The sequence below is a fragment of the Homarus americanus genome, unplaced genomic scaffold, assembly GCF_018991925.1.
Source record: "Homarus americanus isolate GMGI-L3 unplaced genomic scaffold, GMGI_Hamer_2.0 scaffold30535, whole genome shotgun sequence".
Taxonomy (NCBI): Eukaryota; Metazoa; Arthropoda; class Malacostraca; order Decapoda; family Nephropidae; genus Homarus; species Homarus americanus.
In genome coordinates, this window is record NW_024732440.1 from 14,429,218 (window position 1) to 14,448,988 (window position 19,771).

The following is a 19,771-nucleotide window of genomic DNA, read 5'->3' on the forward strand; positions in this document are numbered from 1 at the left end:
AATAACACTGCACTGCCTGTTGTCCGTATGTAAATAATTTACCAAAATGACCAATAATTTGCTTTGAAAAAATTTGAGATTGAAGAGATCTCAAACAAGATATTACCTCAGTGAAAACAGAAGAGAGAGAGACTGACATACTGTTTAACGTTAAGAGCTGGATACGCGCATTAAACTTGATATTTACAAATAGTAAGAATTTAAGCCTAAACGATTAATGTATTGGCGGATGATACTAAAGTGGTTGCCGGTCAGTGCAAGCAACATGTTGAGTCGGTTGTAAGATTGTTAGGAAATTTTTAGTTAAGCAATTGAAGATCCTTATGGAAGGCAGTTGTATGAAATTAGTTAACGGGTGTTAGTAGGGTCACTGTACTGTACATTGTGCTTCCAATATCTTCCCAGGCGGTAGTATCTCCCTGTTTGGTAGCTGCCTAAAACTTTTAGTAATATTGCTTTGATACAACATGATAAATTAGACAAACAATGAAAATAAACAAACAAAAGTTATTTACCAAGACCTCTCTCAGAACAGAGGGATGGAGGGGGAGGGGAGATAAGACAGCTATTTATAGTCTGTCTTTGTGTAGGAAGTTGACCACACTAGAAATAATTCATTTAAAATTTACATTTTTTACATAGAATATTCAGTACATGACTGCGATTATAAAATATTGTGTGTGTGTATATATATATATATATATATATATATATATATATATATATATATATATATATATATATATATATATATATATATATATATATATATATATATATATATATATATATATATTTGTGTAATAAATGTATGTAGTAAGTATGTACAGTAATCTTTTTCACTCAAATCCTAATGAAACACTATTGAATTAGAATACTGTAGCTGGTTGAAGCAAGCTTATAAATTAAAGAAAATACTTGCAGTGTGTTTAATATATTACAGTATGTTATAAATAAATAAATAAATAAACAAATAAATAAATTGGTAAATCCATTTCAAGTAAATGAAACAATTGTATTCGACACCGACATTAGTTCAAGTTAAATAACAGACTTTTAAGTGAGTCACTAGTGTTTACACTACACCAACCTGTAACATTTGATGCCATTACTTGAAGTGAATTGGCCTTATATTTAAAAACCAAGGATGTGTAAACAGCACTGGTCAATGGGATGGTTGGTAAAGGACTACTGGGTCAGTAAGCTCCCAATGGTAAGTGCCACATTTGGGGTACTGGTCTTATACAGCGAATAGGGCTCATAAGCTACTTTTTAAATGGAAATTTTGGGGGCCGTCTTATACACCCCGTCGCCTTGTAGGCCGAGATATACGGTAATTTAGGTATTAATTACATAAAGTACATTATCATTAAATGGAAGCCCTGTATCTTGATATTTGAAAATTATATGCAGTCCTGTACGGTACTTCTAAACCTTGCAATATACTGTACTTTCTTGTACTGCAAGAGTAAATTTTGGCATAACAAATATTTGTGTGGATTTTTTTTTTTTTTATCTAAGATGACTTGTTTTATGGGATACACATAGACAACCATAAAGATAATTACTGTACTGGATGTCCCACTTACCTTTTATGTAATACACTATTTTCTTTCAGGTGGTACCCACCAGGTCACGGTGACTTCTATGAGTCTTTCAAAAACTCAGGGCTTATGCAGAAATTTATTGAACAGGTAAGCAATATGCTTGTAATCAAGAGAAGATTAGTGTAAAGTTTGTTGCAAATTAAAAAGGCTGATATTAACCCTCTCATGCACACAATAAGTTCTTTAAGTCTCGGTGACCACGACAAAACTCATATGGGACCACTAATGTGGTCCCATATGGTTGGTTGGTTGTTTGGGTTTTAGGCATATCAACTGCCAGGTTCATTATGGCCGTCAACATCAAGCTACATCCACCAACCTAACGCCTTCTTCAGGTGTTAGTATAATTTAAAGACCACATACACTCTCACTTGCTCTCTCCTCCCTTGCCCGGGTCCCCCACCCCTAGCTCTCCCCCATCAGTACCTCCCCCTCCCTCTTGTGACCTGTCATGTATCAAGGCTTTGAGCTTACAAGAATGGTAGTAGGAGGGGTGGGTGATGTCTTTTGACTGTGACTGGACAGTATTTATTTTCTTGATGTGCAAAAGTATTTTTTGGTTCTAAAATTTGTGTTTTAATTACATCAGGAGTTTCAATTCATTATTATTACTAATATAGTATAGTGTCTGATGTTTTTGTCTTACGTGCACTCCTCTATCCCACAGGGTAAGGAATATGTGTTTATCAGTAACATTGACAACTTGGGTGCTACTGTTGATCTTGGCATCATAAACTTCTTGTTGGGTGGTGAGAATAGTGGCAAGTGTGAGTTCCTGATGGAAGTTACAGACAAGACAAGAGCTGATGTTAAGGTAAGAAACCAAATTGATTTCTGATGAGTAAAAATCCTTTATTTTATATTATGTTATAGTATTTCCACGCTAACCCGGCCCGTAAGCCACGCCCCTTTTCTGTAAAAATAGCTGATTGGTTCAAAGAAAATGTTCCTGTAGCTGTCCAGGAAGTGACTTATGCTGACGACCTTAGAGGAGCAGGAAAAGTGGAAGACATCAAAAAGTGGTGAGACCTGATAACATCACGTGGTCCACAAATAGGGTACCACCCAAATGCCAGCAAGTCCTTCCTCATTGTGAAGCCAGAACACTATGAACAGGCAATGGAGGTGTTCTGTGGAAGTGAGGTCAAAATAACAAAGGAGGGCCAAAGACACCTAGGTGCGGTAATCGGCAGAAAGGACTTCAAGACTTAGCTCGTAACGGGAAAGGTAAATGAGTGGGTGAAGGAAATCCAAACTCTGTCAGATATTGCTAAAACAGAGCTATGTGCGACTTTTGCGGCATTCACCCATGGAGTCGAGCATTGCTAGAATTACCTGATGAGCACTATCCCTGATATCGGAACCCTCCTCCACCCTCTGGAAGAAACCATCAGCGTCAATTTTATTCCCAAATTAGTGAAACACCTTCGCTTAACCCCAGCAGAAAGGCCAATACTTGCATTACCACCGAGACTGGGAGGAATGGGATTGACAAATCCAGAGGAGTTTGCTGCCACCGAACATCAGAACTCACTCTAGCTCACGGCAGCCCTCACTGAGCACATAATAGCTCAGAATGCAACAAGTGAGGTGGATACCAGCAAATTAAACAAGATTCAACGGTCCATTACGACAGATTGACAGCACACCCAGAGTGATAAACTGCAGCAACTGATACTGCAAGTGCCAGAGAACCTGAAAAAAAAGTAGCTTTAGCGCAGGAGGTGGGCGCCTCGAACTGGCTAACAATGTTACCGATAAGGGCGAAAGGTTTCAGTCTTAATAAACAAGAATTTCCAGATGCCATGCCTCTAAGGTATGGTAGGCCAGTAGAAGGTTTGCCCTCCCAATGGTGTGCAAGAAAGGGGGCTTCGTATGCATGAGGTACAAAGTAAGGGATCTCACAGCAAATATGTTGAAGGAAATATGTCATGATGTTAGGATAGAACCGACCCTCCTTCCATTAGACGGTGAGCGTTTCCATCACAGGCTTTCAAACACATCCAACGAAGCCCGTGTGGACGTCAGTGCTCTAGAATTCTGGACGCAGGGACAGCGAGCCTTCTTTGACATAAGGATTTTCGATCCCATGGCCGCATGTTTTCGTAACCTAGCTCGAAAGGTTGCACACAGGAAGAACAAGAATGACAAGATCAGGGCATATGGGGAGAGAATTCTGAATGTTGATCAGGGCAACTTCACTCCTCTGGTGGGATGGGACCAAGTGCAAGATGCTTCTATGCCAGACTCGCGGAGGTGTTATCTGAACGGAAGCAGCAGCCCAGAAGTTATGTTACAGCCTGGTTGAGATGTCGACTGTCCTCCTCTGCTTAAGTCTGCATTGCTCTGCCTCAGGGGAACGAGATCTTCGGCCCCAAAGCCAACAACAGTCACTGAATGCCGCATAGATCTGCGGCTCAACTAACTCAACACAGCCAGGGTAGCTACTTTTGTATTAGGTTATATAATTTTAAGGTAATAAAATGGCAGTGAAGGTGTGGCTATTGGGGGAGGCTGGAGGCCTTAAAAAAATTATTATTATTAGTAGTAGTAGTATTATTATTAGTAGTAAGTAGTAATAGTAGGTGGTGGTGTGTGTGTGTGTAACACTGCATTGGTTGTGCCTCATGGACTACAATGTCAGATAATTTTTTCATCAACACTCATACCATCATTTTCTATTATAAAGAGTTTTATCTTAATTATAGTTACCTCTGATCACTTACATCAGGTCTCTTCTCTTAGGGTGGTACATTGATTCAGTATGAAGAAAAGTTAAGATTGCTTGAGATTGCTCAGGTACCTAAGGAACATGTGGATGATTTCAAGTCAGTCAAGACATTCAAGATTTTCAACACCAACAATTTGTGGATCAAACTAGAAGGTAAGTGTTCCATCATTATTTAATGGTAGTGTAACCTTTGTTTACTTTTTGGGTGTTTTCTTTTCCATTAGAATAAATACAAATACAGTAAACCCTTGCACCTCCGGACCTATCAGATCCGGATTTTGGTTGGTCCGGGCGACGTCTGGATGTGGCAAATTTCTCTCTGGTCTCTCTCTCAGTGCCATGTTTATTCTCCCGCTGCTAAAATGGACCCAGTCTGCATCTCCCACCACTAGTCACAGCGCACTTCCCTTCTCAGTCTTACTTGTAGCCTCGGTGTGCACACACCATCTCGCTACCTCTCGATTGTGCCCTTTTGTTGTTCCTTGTGTATTTTGTGACGTACGTACGGACTTCAATAAATCGGAATTTGCTTTTTTCGAACTCTGAGATGCTCTGGTCAAAAAAAAAAAAAATGGGGAAGATGAAACAAAAATAAATAAATAAAAATCTGATGATATGAGCAACACTTACTGAACAATGTACAGGGGTCTAATCAGATTTGCTATAGGCCTACTGAGAACTAAGACACTGTAAGCAGACTGGGGCTGATCAGGTGTTGCCACATTTGTCGGGTTTATTTATTTGTTTATTGATTCACTATTATATTTTCATATGATTGGCCTCTTATGGTTCATCATGATTAATATAACATCTTCAGAAATAGAAAAAAAATACAATATGTACTGTATGTAATTTGTAATGCGATTTGAAAGTAAAAGGAGAAGCTGTATCAGAAGGTTGTTTACTCAGATGCATTCATGTGAGGTTTCAGTAGACCAGCTTAAAACAGGGATCACTATAGCACACTAAAGTATTTGATATGAAGATAACTTCTTAAAAATGCCCCCCAATCAGGGCTTGGGGGTGAAAAAAAATAATGATACAGTAATTAATAAAATTAATGAAAATTATAATAAATAAAATTATAGTAATAATAATAAAATTAATAACCATAAATAATAAAAAAATAATAAATAAATCAAGAGTGAGAAACGACATACATTATGTATGTTGTGTTGTCAACAGTAAAAGAAACAATTGAGACCCTACAATTGTGTGTAAATGAGGCAGAAGATCAGATCAGCAACCTGGGACTTGTTCACAACTTTCGTGGTGCCATATGGCAGCAGGGTCTACCATTGGACGATACATTATGCTTCCAATGTCTTCCCAGGCGGTAGTGCCTCCTTTTGATAGCTGCCTACTGCCTTGGGATGACTCAGTTTGGCTACTTGTATTTAGACATGATTAATGAATAAACCGGGGTATATGCAGATCCATAATACTTTACACTACAATATTACTTATAAAGTGATGATAAATACACTACAATGGTATTAATTAAGTGGGTGATTAATACACTACAATTGTATTTATTAAGTGATGATAATTACACAACTGTACTGTACTAATTTGTTAAGTGTTGAAGACAGTAATTGTGGTAAACTGATCAGCTATTTGCCCTTTGTAAACAAATGACTCATGGTGTTCAGTGTGGGATTCTTTTTCCAGGAAATTTTATTTTTTAAGGATAATATTTTATCAACCTGGCATCAAATGATCCTAAATTATATGAGAATTGTGGTGGAATTGCATAAAGAAGTGTTAAAGGAATCTTGTGGGAGTTAGGGGGAGGGAGTGTAGTGGATTCCTCCCCTACAAATTCCAGCAAGCAACACCTCCTCCTCCTCCTGCCTGGCGGCCCTCGCTCCTGCCGGCGACCATGGCGACCCACAAGCTTGTCCTCCTCTGAGCATCCTCACCAACCAGCTCTCTCTACATCACGCTTGTAACCATGCTGCCGCTTCCCAGCACCAAGCTGCACTGTACATCCAATACAATATGTACACAGACAGCACATTGTGAGTTTCCTTTCTCCATCCCATCCTGAGTGTGAACAAAATATCTCGTACCCCACAAATGGTGACCCCCGGAGATTCGCACTCACACAGGATGGAGGAAAAATATCCTGTACCCCACAAATGGTGACCCCCAGAGATTCGCACTCACACAGGATGGAGGAGAAACCGATCACTCTCCCAGTCTTCAAGCAACATGGAAGACTGGCTTATCCACACAGAGGCAGCTCTCATCGGCTCTACAGATACTGTCTCTACACCGCAGGTTAGACACCCTAGAGCAGCACTGCTTCTCTAAGTAGACACCAGCTCCTCTTCCTGCCCCAAGCACCACGTCCTACCGACCCCAGCAGGCGCATCTGAGGACTCTGTACCTGCCGAGAGGGAAGCACAGCATTCATCGCCCCCACACACCGTTTTTTTTTTTCCCTCGGGCACTCCCTGCTATTGTCCTGCACCCTGCTGCTGTCGTGGACCCTGCTGCTGTTGTAGAACCTGCTCCTATCATAGACCCTCCTCCTGACGTTGCCCCTGTCCCAGTCATCCCAACCAGTGACCATGAGGACGCTGCCCCTGCAGCGACAGAAGCACAACATTCATCTCCCCCACACACCCTTTTTCTCCCTCTCTTCTCCCACAGATCTTTTGTGTCTAGACAGTTGTCTCCCCTAGCGGCCGGCTCATCCACGCCCTCGCCGTTATGTCTCACATGTGGCATGCACCGCCCGTTCTGCCTCACATGTGCCATGCAACCCTGCAGATAACAAGTCTCCTACACCGCCTGGAGGGAAGGGGGAGTATTGTAGTGGATTCCTCCCCTACAAACGCCATTTGTCGCTGACGAGCCGACCCACGAATCCAGCCGCACCTCGTGTCTAGGTCAACCAGCGCCGCCTTACATGACGGAGGTCAACTATTAAGCCACGCCTACCTCTGCTATATATGATCTCACCTCGTGGTGACCTAGCTTTTCTACTCACAGCCACCAGCAAGCAACACCTCCTCCTCCTCCTCCTGCCTGGCGGCCTTCGCTCCCGCCGGCGACCATGGCGACCCACAAGCTTGTCCTCTCAGCACCCTCACCAACCAGCTCTCTCTACATCACGCTTGTAACCATGCTGCCACTTCCCAGCACCAAGCTGCACTGTACACCCAATACAATATGTATACAGAGAGCACATTGTGAGTTTCCTTTCTCCATCCCATCCTGAGTGTGAACCAAATAACCCGTACCCCACAGAGCCACCCACCCATGCCCTGCCTGCTGCTCCCAGATAAACATTTGTCTTCCACATACAATATATTCCTACACTTATTTGTTCTTATTTTTATCTTTATAGTACTGTACAGTATACAGTTTTCTCTTTATTTAACCTTGTTATACACTTAAAGACCTTAGTTGTAGAAGAGCAGTACCAGCATAACAACTGATTTTCTTGAAACAGTTTAGATAAGCAGTGTTATCTCCTCACATTTACTGGTACTGTATATATTATTTTAAAATAACTGACTACAGAAGCAAATCCACACAAAAGTATCGTAAATACTCCCTGTTAAATGTGGAGTGTGTCTTATATGCCATAAAAATAGTTTTATTTAACCAAACTTTTAGATAAAGTTTTCATGATTATTTGGGTAAAAAATGGTGTCAAACTAAATTAGAACTGATTTTATTGACTCCTGTATCATTAATATTTCTTTTCTTTTTTGTTTTCTTTTTTATTTTATTGAATGGAATCCCCATCATATTATGTTGAAATATTTTGCTAAAGAATATCAAATTGGAAATGTCTCATAGAGAATTTATTCAGGATCATGATAGTATAAAATTCATATCTCTAACACAATTAGCAGCTTATAACAAATGCTGTTAGGAAGGGAGGGAGAGAGGGAAGGATCCATTGGAATGTGACACCCTCTCCCCACAAAGGATTGCATCTCACTGATTGTTTGTCAGTCAATACTGCCTCATTCATGATACAATATTGTTTATTTGTTTTCATGAATTAGTAAAGATACGTTACTGTAATAATTTATGCTTATTAATACCTATACCTTTCATATACAATACTGTACAGTACAGTACTATGTATATACCTCATAGGTAAGAAATTGTGTCATTCAAGACATCTTCAGGTCATATGACCCATTAATCCCCCCCACCCAACAATGGGTGACCTGACATTGCATCAGTTCAAGTTAGTAACATGATCCAATAATCTCCCACCCTACCTACATCACAAGTGTTAAGATAAAAATAATAATAATAATAATTAATGGCTTATTGAAAGAGCTTGGCAGCCAGAAGGCTGAAAATATACAGTTACATATTTGGGGAATGGGTTTCGAATTACAAATAATATACAAGTAACATAAGTGATACAAATAAGATATATAATACAGTATTACCCCGCTTAACGCGGTTTCACTTAACGCGATTTCGCATATACGCGGTGCCTCGCCAGAACCGAACTTTCACTTAACGCGGTTCATCTACTCATATACGCGGGAAGCGGCGCGGGCACAATGCGCACAAGGTCGCCCAGTCATCAAAACATTACCGAGTTCTTCACCCGCCACCCACCACAGCCGGCCCAAGTAAGTGATAGTGATAATTATAGTGAGGATATGGACTTATATGGACTTTGAGGGGTTTGACAAAGAGGCCCTGCAAGCCTCTGTGGTGGATAGTGATACAATTGATACAGGTGAGGGCCAATAATCTGCCCTCTGCCTCGGAACCAACCCCCCATCCCCGTGTGCCCAGCCATCTTTTCTACTAATGTAAGTGTTAAAAAACCTAATATTATTGATATTTCTCTTAATTATTAATTGTGTGTGCATACCATCATAAAGTTAAGATAATATTTTTACTACAACATAGTTGTGTGTCTTCAAAAAGTGGAGTTTGGGGGTCGGGCCAGTCTCTATTGGAATTAATCCCATATGTTCTGTTGTTCACTTAACGCTGTTTTCACTTAACACGGTACCCTGTGGGTTCAATTGACCGCGTTAAGCGGGGTACTACTGTAACTAGATGGGGAAAAGCTCAAACTACAGTGCATTTCAACATAGTGACAGTGCAAGAAGTAGTATTTACTGGGAGTGAATACACTGGTTTATTACAAGTTATTGATAATTTTTACAATGGTTGGGACTGGGCTGTTCTTATAGCGATCAGTTCGTGCACGTATGGGCTGGATGCGGTTGTGGTGTCGAACAGCAATTCTCAGGCTAGGGATCTCAGGTGGTAGTAGGAGCTGGTGTCGAGGATGGTGTTGAAGCTTCTTACCAAATTTGTAGATGAGGTCGTGGTGATGGTCAGTGAGAGTCGAAAGGGTCAGTGTGTTGAGCACTTCTTGATATGTGGAGTAGGAAGGGGAGAGAATAATCTTGCATGCCCTCTTTTGCACTTTTTCTAGGTGTTTACTTTGTGTGGCATTTAGGGAGGAAGACCAGGTGGGGGAGGCATAGGTGAGCTTGGGAAGTATGAATGTTGTGTAAACACTGAGGAGCTCGGGTGCAGGAACTCCGAGGGACTTGAGTCGGCGGAGGAGGTGGAGACGGAAACTGGAGGATTTGACAACTTCACTGACGTGTGGTTTCCAATTTAGTTTGTTGTCTATGGTGTCGCCGAGGAGCTTCGTGGAATCTACAACCTGGAGTGTGTTCGGACCTAAAGTAATGGAAGGAGGTGGGACAATGTCGGAGGAGAGGTTGATGTGCATAACCATGGTCTTGGTATGGTTGATGGTGACATAGTTGTTGGTGGCCCAGTTTTGGAGACTGTTCAATAAATCCTGAAGGGCGGCATAGTCGGGAGCAGAATTGTTGACGCTGATCCCAATGGTGGAGTCGTCGACATATTTCCCGCGAGCAGGGGTTTCTCTTAGGGCATCATTGATGAGCATAAGGAAGCAGAGTGGTCCCATCTTGGTGCCTTGGGGGACGCCACAGGTGAGTGACTGAAAGGTGGAAACAGCCCCTCGGAAGCGTACAGCTTGGCGTCGGTCACTGAGGAAGTCTGTAAGCCATGGTATAAGACTTCTCTGAAGCCCGAGGTCAATAGCTTTGTTGATGATTATATTGTGGTCGACTAGGTCGAATGCTTTAGTGAAATCAATGAAGGTGACAGCTACAGACGTTTTTCATTTCTCGAGATGGCGGTATATGTAATCGAGAAAGCTGACAAGACAGTGAGTGGTGGAGGAAGTTTTCATATTGCCAAATTGCTGAGGGTCTACGACTCCTGCAATATCAGCATAAGCCCAGTCGAACACAAAACTTTCACAGATTAGGCTGGGTATTGGGGTGATTGCAATAGGTCGTAGCTGATTTAAGGATTGTGGGCTGGTTGACTTGGGCACTGGTGATACATAAGAGGTCTTCCAGTCAGCTGGGCATCTGGCTTGACTGAGAGAAGCATTGATGATGGAGCATAGGGGTTTAGCAAGCTCTGGGGAGAACTCCTTGAAGAGTTTCATTGGTAAGTCAATGGGGGTGGAAGAGCATTTTAATTTTAGTTTGTCCAGGCGTTTTGCTACTTCAAATTCTTCTACTAAGTCAGTGGGAAGGGGGGCTGGTAGGTAAGCAGGGAGAGTGGTTGTGTCAAGCCGGGGGAGCGTCTGGCATATAGTAGCGAAATGGTTATTTGATTGCTCAACTGCGTCAACATTAGTGAGATGGCTGAGGAAGGGGAGGAGGTGTGTCTTATTGTTTAGTCCACAGAGTTCTTTAAGCTTACCATACCATTGACTGATGTTGGTCTGCTTCAGGTGTTGTAATTTGGTTGGGTAGTGGGACTTCTTTGCAGTGCGTATTTCGCGGATGACTCGGTTGCGAAGGGACCTGTAGCGGATGTGGTCATTGAGATGAAAGGCTCTGTCTCTCTGTTGCATAAGTCTTTTGATCCGAGGTGTGATCCAGGGCAAGTCAGCTGGGTGAGATCTGACGGACTTCTCGGGGAAGAAGTGGTGGTGAGCTTCCGTGGTGGTGTTGGTATAATTTATCCATTTGGTTTCCACGTCATCCACGCTAAGTACTTCAGTCCAGGGATGGTGAACTATCCACTGTCCGAAGAGGCGCACTGCAGAGTCAGTAATTGGCCTGTGATTACAGATGTGATTACAGTTATGTATTTCAGTCCGCTAAGTGAGGTGTCTGCCTACTCTAGGCTAAAGATGACAGGATCTGCGGGTGAATACAATACTGTATATACAATATATTAGTACAGCAGTATATATTATTATTTTTACAGTATGAACACTATTGTATTTGTTTAGTGGTATTTGCGTAAATAACTACAGCTCCTCTGAGCTGCATCGTTTACTCTTGGAAAATACCACACTGCTGTAGCATGCAGCTGTATTCATGTCCATATCATATAGAGCTTTTGTTTTTTAAATATATTTATTTAACCAAACTTTTAGATAAAGTACAGTATTCAGAAATTGTGTCAAATGAAATTAGAACTGATTTTATTGATTCCGGTATCAACATTTATTAATTTTTTTATATAAAAGAATAGAATTCCCATCATTATATATCCAAATATTTTGTTTAAAGATATCTTACTGGAAAACATCATTATGTAATTTTACCATCTCCTCAAAGGAAAAATCAGAGAAGTCGACCCAGTTCAAAGAATGATCAACTTCCTAATCAATCATGGTCTGGTCAGTGTTTCTATAGTTCCTGAAGGTAATTGTCATTCTTTCCTAATCTCCTTGCTCCTTACACATTCATTTTCCTCAGATGAGTAATTCTCAAAATATTCTTTGAGTGGGGAAATGAGTTATTTGATGTTAGTAGAGTAGTCAGTAGTTTTTAACCAGTGAAATTCTTGCCAGCTGTGAATCACATCCTTGAAGAGGAGACAATGGACATGGAAGTGATCATCAACAACAAACACCTGGATACTGGCCATAACATCATTCAGCTGGAGCAAGCTGTTGGTGGTGCAATCAAGAGCTTCAACGGTGCATTAGGTAATATTTCTGTACAGTACAGTATAGTACAAATACTGTATGGAATTTATGAATTTCAGAAAAGACACTTTTCATCATTAATAAAAGTTATTTATTTCAACTAATTAATGTTACATATAAAATGTGGCATTATCTTTCAGTTAACCTAAATCATTGAGAGGATGCCAAGATTCACATATACAGTATTATGAACACTTCTTGAAAATGATGAGAATAGTGACATGTTTTATACAGTTTGATTTTATATAATGTACAGTCAGCCATAAAAGCATTTAAAGCATTTAAGCTTGATGAAGACAAATTGGTACACTACAGTGTTATGTTAGGCTTAGTGGAAATACCATCAGGTAATTACAGCTAACCCATACAGTCTTGCAAAATGGCCACAAAACAGTGATGAGGATGATGATAAAAGTCAACTTAAATATTTAATGATGTTTTTGTCACTGAAGGTGAGTGATCATGTTAAAAGATAAAATACAGGTAGATATAATATAAATGAAAGAGGCAGCTACTTACTGTATTGTTATACAGATGTTCTACTTTTCACTAACATTCTTCAACAATTATTACAGGTATCAATGTTCCTCGTTCCCGGTTCTTGCCTGTGAAGAAGACTGATGATTTATTGCTGGTGATGAGCAACCTTTACAGGCTTCAGCAAGGCACATTGGCAATGTCTCCTCTTCGCATGTTTGAAACTACTCCTCTTGTCAAGTTGGGACCCAACCACTTTGGCAGAGTCAAGGTGAAGAGAGATATCATTGGTATTAAAAATAGCATAATATAATGACTTCATAATTTACACAGATACAGCTACGTTTCATTGGTATTGTAACTAACTTGATTGTTGAATATGTTCTTTCTTATCTCTAGGAAGATGCTAGACATACAAATTTAAGAAGTTTGATTTATTTGAATAAAGGTACTATCATATCTCTTTTAACGGAGCCTCGGCCAATTTATTTCGTTTAATGGACAGGAACAAAATATTAATTTAATAAATACATACTGTATAATAGTAATTATAGTTTCATTAAAGTAAATTTCAAACAGTGAAAAAGAACTGATGATATAGTTTGTCGGCATCTTTGTTGTTTACATCCTCTAAGCCAGTCAGCGAGCATCTCTAAATGTAAACAGTAGCCTGCCAAGATTCGTGTCCATTGCATCGCAGTAGATCTCTTCATATTTTTGCTATCTACATGTTTTTTGTGAATATCTTATGCCCATTATATCTGGGAAACGGCCTGCAAGATTGTGCGTTGGTAAACCAGCCAAGGTGCCCGGAAAATTCATGAATATAGACGTGAAAATAAAAGTGATATGAAGGGTTAAGGCAGGCTGCTGTCTCTCGTCGCCCACCGCTGCTAGGAAGGAGGAGTAGGTGTACAGTAGGAGCAAGGCAGCGGTGGTAAACCACACATCAAAGTCTGAATAAATTAACTGGGGAGTTTTACTTATTAAATTTAGTTTAATTTATTATTATTGTTAACAAAGTCTTTAATGGAATGTAATTGTTAAGCATTATCACCTCGTGACAGTCATTTTTATTATTATTATCATTGTGCTTGAGTGGCTTGCTTGCCACTTAATGTTTACTTTTCGTACAGAGACGGCAGTGGAAAAGTATGTACAGTGGTCCCTCGGTTAACGAACACGATTCATTCCACAGAGTCGTTTGTTAACCGAATCCATTATTTCAATGGGATATTGGGTAATTGGTTCCAGCTCACAGAAAAGTACATACAAAGTATAAACAAAATGCAGTAAAGTACACTTACTTTGAGGTGTGTATATAGAATGTTGCTGGTTGATGATAATGATGGGAATTAGAAGTGGGGGTGGAGGAGGAGAAAGGAGAAGAGAAGGAAATGGGGATGGAGGAGAAACTGCCTTTCTTTGGACCCATGCTTGATGCAGTAATTTCACCAATAAAATTTTAAGTTCACTAGCTGTAATTTAAGATTATTTTATTTAAATCAACACTGCACTGTGCTATATATTATCAATATGTTAACTAAATTTCAGAATGACCAATAATTTTAATGTAAAAACGTAAAAATACTCTGTATTCAAGAGACCAACAAACATTATGTTTCCTCCACTGTAAACAAAGTTAAACAGAGACGCTTTGGCAGGTGAATCAAGCGACTGATGGGCGCATAAAAAAATTGTTCCCTGTACTGCATATATTATCAATATGTTAACTAAATTTTAAAATGAATAATAATTTTAATTTAAAAAAATGCAAAAATATTAAAGAGCACAACCTTCTTGATATTTACTCCACTGGAAACGAATGTAAACATAGAACCTATTATTGTAATAGCGGACTAGCCAATCAGATGATCAGCTAATGCTCGCAACAAAACGTGTATGTCGTATGGATTTCGTTAACCGAATTGAAGATCCTTATGCAAGCTAATTCGTTAATCGAATCGTTCGTTAACCGAGAGACCACTGTATATGTTTAAGTAACTGAAACATTTTTTCTAATAATGTTTATGACCAATTTTGGAACATTTAATCATTATTCAGTCATTCTCCAAAAATACTGTAGTTGTATATAAAGGGATTTATTTATCATTTTGACTAATTTCGCTATTGGCAAGAACACATCTCGATAAGTACCATGTTATAATGGCCTCTTTTAACAGATATTTCACTTAGCGGACCAGCATTAAGAATGTATCTCATCCATTATTAGAGGTATGATAGTAAATATTTAAAATTTGAATAAAAAATTCAAAATATTTGCTGTTCCTTAACTTACATGTTGGCGAGAGGTTTAAACTGATAACAGTGGTGGTGGTGTGTAAACCTCTGTTCTTACCAGTGGTTTTGCTTATTCTCAGGTCTAGAAATGTGTAATTTATTCTCACGTGACTTTTCTTTCAGGAGTTCCTAAGAAGATTTGCTTCAATCCCAGACATGTTGGAGTTGGATCACTTGACTGTATCAGGTGATGTTACATTTGGCAAAGGAGTCAGCCTAAAAGTAAGTCTATTCCTAGAATCTCCAGTTCACACAATTATAATCACCCCATGCTCTAATTTGTAAATTTCTTCAGAGCTTCGTGAAATGATATTTGTAGTACTGGATGGTGACCAAAATGGCCATATGAACACACATTGGGATATAAAGCTTTGCAGGGTGGAAAAGGCTTTGGTACAGAGAATACTGAAGGCAAAAGGATACTTTAGTTTAAGGATGCATTGAATATGGTTGTTTAAGAGGAGGGTAAGTAGGCAGATCATGTGTGTGTGTCAGGTGGCACAAAAACCTGGATTGATATCCTACAGGGTTCTGTTCTTTCACTTACTCTCTTCCTTCTTTTTTATCAATGATTTACTTCACACTTCAACTAATTTTATCCATTCTTATGCTGATGATTCTACTCTTCACATTTTTCCCTTCCCCCTAATTCTCAAACTAGATCTGTTTCTAGAGCTGATATCATTTCATCTATCAATGTGGATTTGTGCAGCATCTCTGAATGGGGAGGTAGAAACTTGGTTAAATTCTTTAGTAATAAAACACAGTATTTACCTATTACACTTTCCAAATTAGATGATCTCCCACCAAACACATTTCAAGATGCAATCATTCTGCCAAATTCTAAAATATATATATATGCTAGGCCTCACCATTTTCTCTAATATGTCATGGAAGCCACACACGTAAAAATACTCTGTATTCAAGAGACCAACAAACACGATGTTTCCTCCACATATCACAATCTCTCTCAAAATACTTTAGGTTTTGTATTTATTCAAGACATCTTCAGGTCATGAGACTCACTAATCCCCTAGTCAAGAAAGGGTGACCTGACATTCCATCAGATGGTCAGTAATATGAGACCACTAATCCAACACCCTACCTCCACCTGACATTGCTTCAGGTCAGGTACACGAGACCCACTAATTCCCCACAATTCCATGGGAGTGAAAAATACCAGTCTTTGCTGTGCCACAGTTTCAGTCACGCCCATATCATAAAGATTTTTATATTTCAAATATATTTATTTTACCAAACTTTTAGATGAACTATTGTAGATTATTATAGTAAAGAATTGGAGTTTCTAACTTAATTAGAACTGCATTTACAGACTCCGGTAGTTTAGACTCAAGGAAAACATCCCCAGCACCCAGAAACATTCTGGGGAAGTGGGCTAGTGTCTGTGTGTGCAAGATTTCTAGTTTAGACACTCAGAAACTTTTCCCAGTAACTGGAAAATATTCCGGGGATAAGGAATTTTTCCTGGTTTGAGAAAGTTGTCTGGTTAGCCGGAAATCTCTCATCCCCGGAAGTGCTCTGCCCCATTTGTTCCGGCTAACGGGGATATCACTGTATATCTCATCAGTCCATAGCACGCGGACTTCCATATACAGTGGTCCCTCAGTTAATGAACACAATTCGTTCCAGTAGGTCGTTCATTAACCAAAAATTTTTTTAACCGAAACCATTGTTTCAATGGGATTTTGGGTACTGTAATTGGTTCCAGCTCACCGAAAATTACATACAAAGTAAAAAAAATGCAGTAAAGTACACTTACTTTGAGGTGTGTATGTAGAAGGCTCCTGGTTGATGATGATGGGAATTAGAAGTGGGGGTGGAGGAGAAGGGAGAAGAGAAGGAAGTGGTGATGGAAGAGAAATCACCCCATGCTTCATGCCGTCATTTCACCCATAAAATTTTAAGTTCACTAGGTGTAATTCAAAATTATGTTCTTTATATCAACACTACACTGCACTATATATTGTCAATATGTTAAATAAATTTCAGAATGACCAATAATTGTACTGTAAAAATAGTTTATGTTCAAGAGAGCCACAAGCAAGATGTTACTTCCAATGACCAGAGATACAAACTGACGCCTTGGTGGGTGAGTCAAGTGGCTGATTGGCGCACTAAAAACTAGTTTCCTGTACTGCAATTATGTTAAATAAGTGATAAAATGACTAAAAATTTTAATATAAAACTTGGAAAATTATTGAATAGTACAACCTTCTTGATATTTACTCAAATGGTAACGAATTTAATCCCTAGAACCGATTACTGTATTGGCGGACTAATATTCCAGCTGGTGAGCAAGCGAAAACATGTTGACATGATTTCATAAGAATTTCGTTAACCGAATTGAAGATTCTTATGGAAGGTAATTCTTTAACCGAAATTTCGTTAACCGAGGGATCACTGAACAAACAATACTTCACTAGTCGGGAATCAAACTCTGGACCTCTGCTTATGAACAGGGATCGCTACCACCATGCCACAAGGACAACTAAAGCAATATCAGAAATGATGTTAAACATTGAGACTTACTTCGAACAAAGCTTTTTGATAATTATTTTTTTTAACAGGGAAAAAAAATAATCAAACAAAAAATATGAAAACAACAAAAAATTATGTTACATGCCAAGATTGATTTCAAATGAATCTCAGATTTTTTTTTTTAATTGACAAAAAAATTTGAATATGTCGATATTTATTTTTAATGAAGCCTATTCATAAAATTTGTGCTTGAAAAAATCAAACGAATAATAATAAAATGTTTCCAAAATTATGTTAAACTTTGAGCCAGGGGCTCTAGTTATATCCACAGCTTGTTCTCTTTTTCAAAGTAACTTGATCTGTACATGACAACATTCCTATTGTGTACTTGTTCACAGCTCTAAGTTTCTGTGCTCACATTCCACCATTGTCAATATTTGAGGCAGTACAATGTAAGAAAAAAAAATATTGGGCAGGGAGTACAGTAGTAGAGGATGTTTTTCTATGGATTTTCAGGAACACATCATGTGCATTAAGCAAGTGATTGACTGTACAGTATTCCTAAATAAGTTCTTGGAATATTATGGAATTGCACAAGATTCATATCATGTTGCCCTAACTTCTATGTAAATACCTGTACAAAATGCTGTAATTCTAGAATTGTCATCTTTAGATAAGCAATTTGGTGACTTAATATTATTAATTAAATTCATATAAATGGCATTAGTATCCAGTGTAGAGCTGTGCAATTTTAAGAGCTGCTGAAGTTAGGAGATACCAGTTCATGTTCACAGTTGATTGATGTGGTGTTTTGTTGTGATCTTCATGTAGTATATCACTGTTACACTTTATATAAAATTTAACCTTTTAGTCTTAGCTCACTAATTAAAATATTCATTGGTGCATGAACTGTCCTTTTAAAAGTTGAAACATTTCCTCTTCTTTGCAGGGGACAGTCATTATTATTGCCAATCATGGTGACCGTATTGATATCCCACCGGGCGCCATCTTGGAGAATAAAATTGTTTCTGGAAATCTTCGCATTCTGGATCATTAGACAGTGTAGTTAGAACGTTGTATTGTCAATTATTTTAATTGTATGTTTTTTGAAGTTGTAAATTCTAATTCATAAATTAAATATTTCACTTATGTTTTTTAGTATTTTCCAGATATTTTGTAAAAACTCCAGCACAAACTTCGGTAATGATTGCATTGTAATCATAGACAAAACCAGACCCCCATAAGTCTTGTGGATTGCTTTGTCTGTCAGAGAGGTATGTTAAACTTGAGTAAATGTATCACTTTTGATATTAGTTACAAACATGGATCATTCGCTGTACAGCATTTTCCATAAAGGGAACAAATCTCTATTGGGTCATTTATAGCACTTTTTACTGTTCGTGCATTTCATATCTTACTCATTTGATTTCTCTAGTCCTGTTTATGGCAAACAGGTTGAGGTTCAAGTAATGAGGTAAGAAGATGTTTGTTTTGATTGGTGAGACTGCACTACATTGGGTAATATGAAACAATTTATTGTAATGAAATTTGAGTCATGTTTTATAGATTTATGTCAGAATTTGAGGCATGATTAGGAGAGGAAATTTAAAAGATCTGAGGATGTATACTGTATACAGTACCTGGGAAATAGTTTTCAGTAAGAATTAAAGGGAAAATGAATGTCAAGAGATAGTTCATAAATTCAAATTATTCAGATGGTCTTCAAGAGTAACTAGTATATTTACAGTAGAGTACAATACAATGTGAACTACTGGTGTGTATCTTTCATTGATAAAAGTAATATTGAAATTCAGTTTTCCTGAAATTGTATGCATTTCAGTAAAATTAAACTTTACCAAGAAAAATATGTTTGGTTATTAGTGGAATTTTTAGGTCAAAATAATCAAAACTCATATTGATGGTCTCTGAAATTTCACTCTGGCTTTAAGGGCAATACAACACAAATATTTCTTTCTATAAAGAATAATTTAGTGCCAAATTTACCAAGCTTCCTCTTCAGTGTAAACATTCTGAAGTTAATGAAAGTTCCATTTCAAGAATCAAAATCTATTGTAGTTGTATCTGATGTGTACATACTCCAAAACTATTAAAATTATAAGATTATTTACTAATAAAATTTCATTAACATGG

The 19,771-nt window shown here is 38.5% G+C and overlaps 1 protein-coding gene across 3 annotated transcripts in view; it reads left to right on the forward strand.

The window, feature by feature from the left end:
- The window catches only part of LOC121868847 (UTP--glucose-1-phosphate uridylyltransferase-like), an 81,320-nt gene extending 61,572 nt beyond the window's left edge, over nucleotides 1–19,748 (forward strand). For all 3 annotated transcript variants that reach the window (XM_042369832.1, XM_042369831.1, XM_042369830.1), the window contains exons 6-12: nucleotides 1,619–1,694; nucleotides 2,275–2,421; nucleotides 4,353–4,491; nucleotides 12,206–12,343; nucleotides 12,919–13,091; nucleotides 15,245–15,343; nucleotides 18,570–19,748. In XM_042369832.1, coding sequence (XP_042225766.1) covers nucleotides 1,619–1,694; nucleotides 2,275–2,421; nucleotides 4,353–4,491; nucleotides 12,206–12,343; nucleotides 12,919–13,091; nucleotides 15,245–15,343; nucleotides 18,570–18,677 — 880 coding nt within the window. In that variant the 3' untranslated portion in view covers nucleotides 18,678–19,748. The remainder of the gene's footprint in view (nucleotides 1–1,618; nucleotides 1,695–2,274; nucleotides 2,422–4,352; nucleotides 4,492–12,205; nucleotides 12,344–12,918; nucleotides 13,092–15,244; nucleotides 15,344–18,569) is intronic.
- The last annotated feature ends 23 nt before the right edge of the window (nucleotides 19,749–19,771 follow it).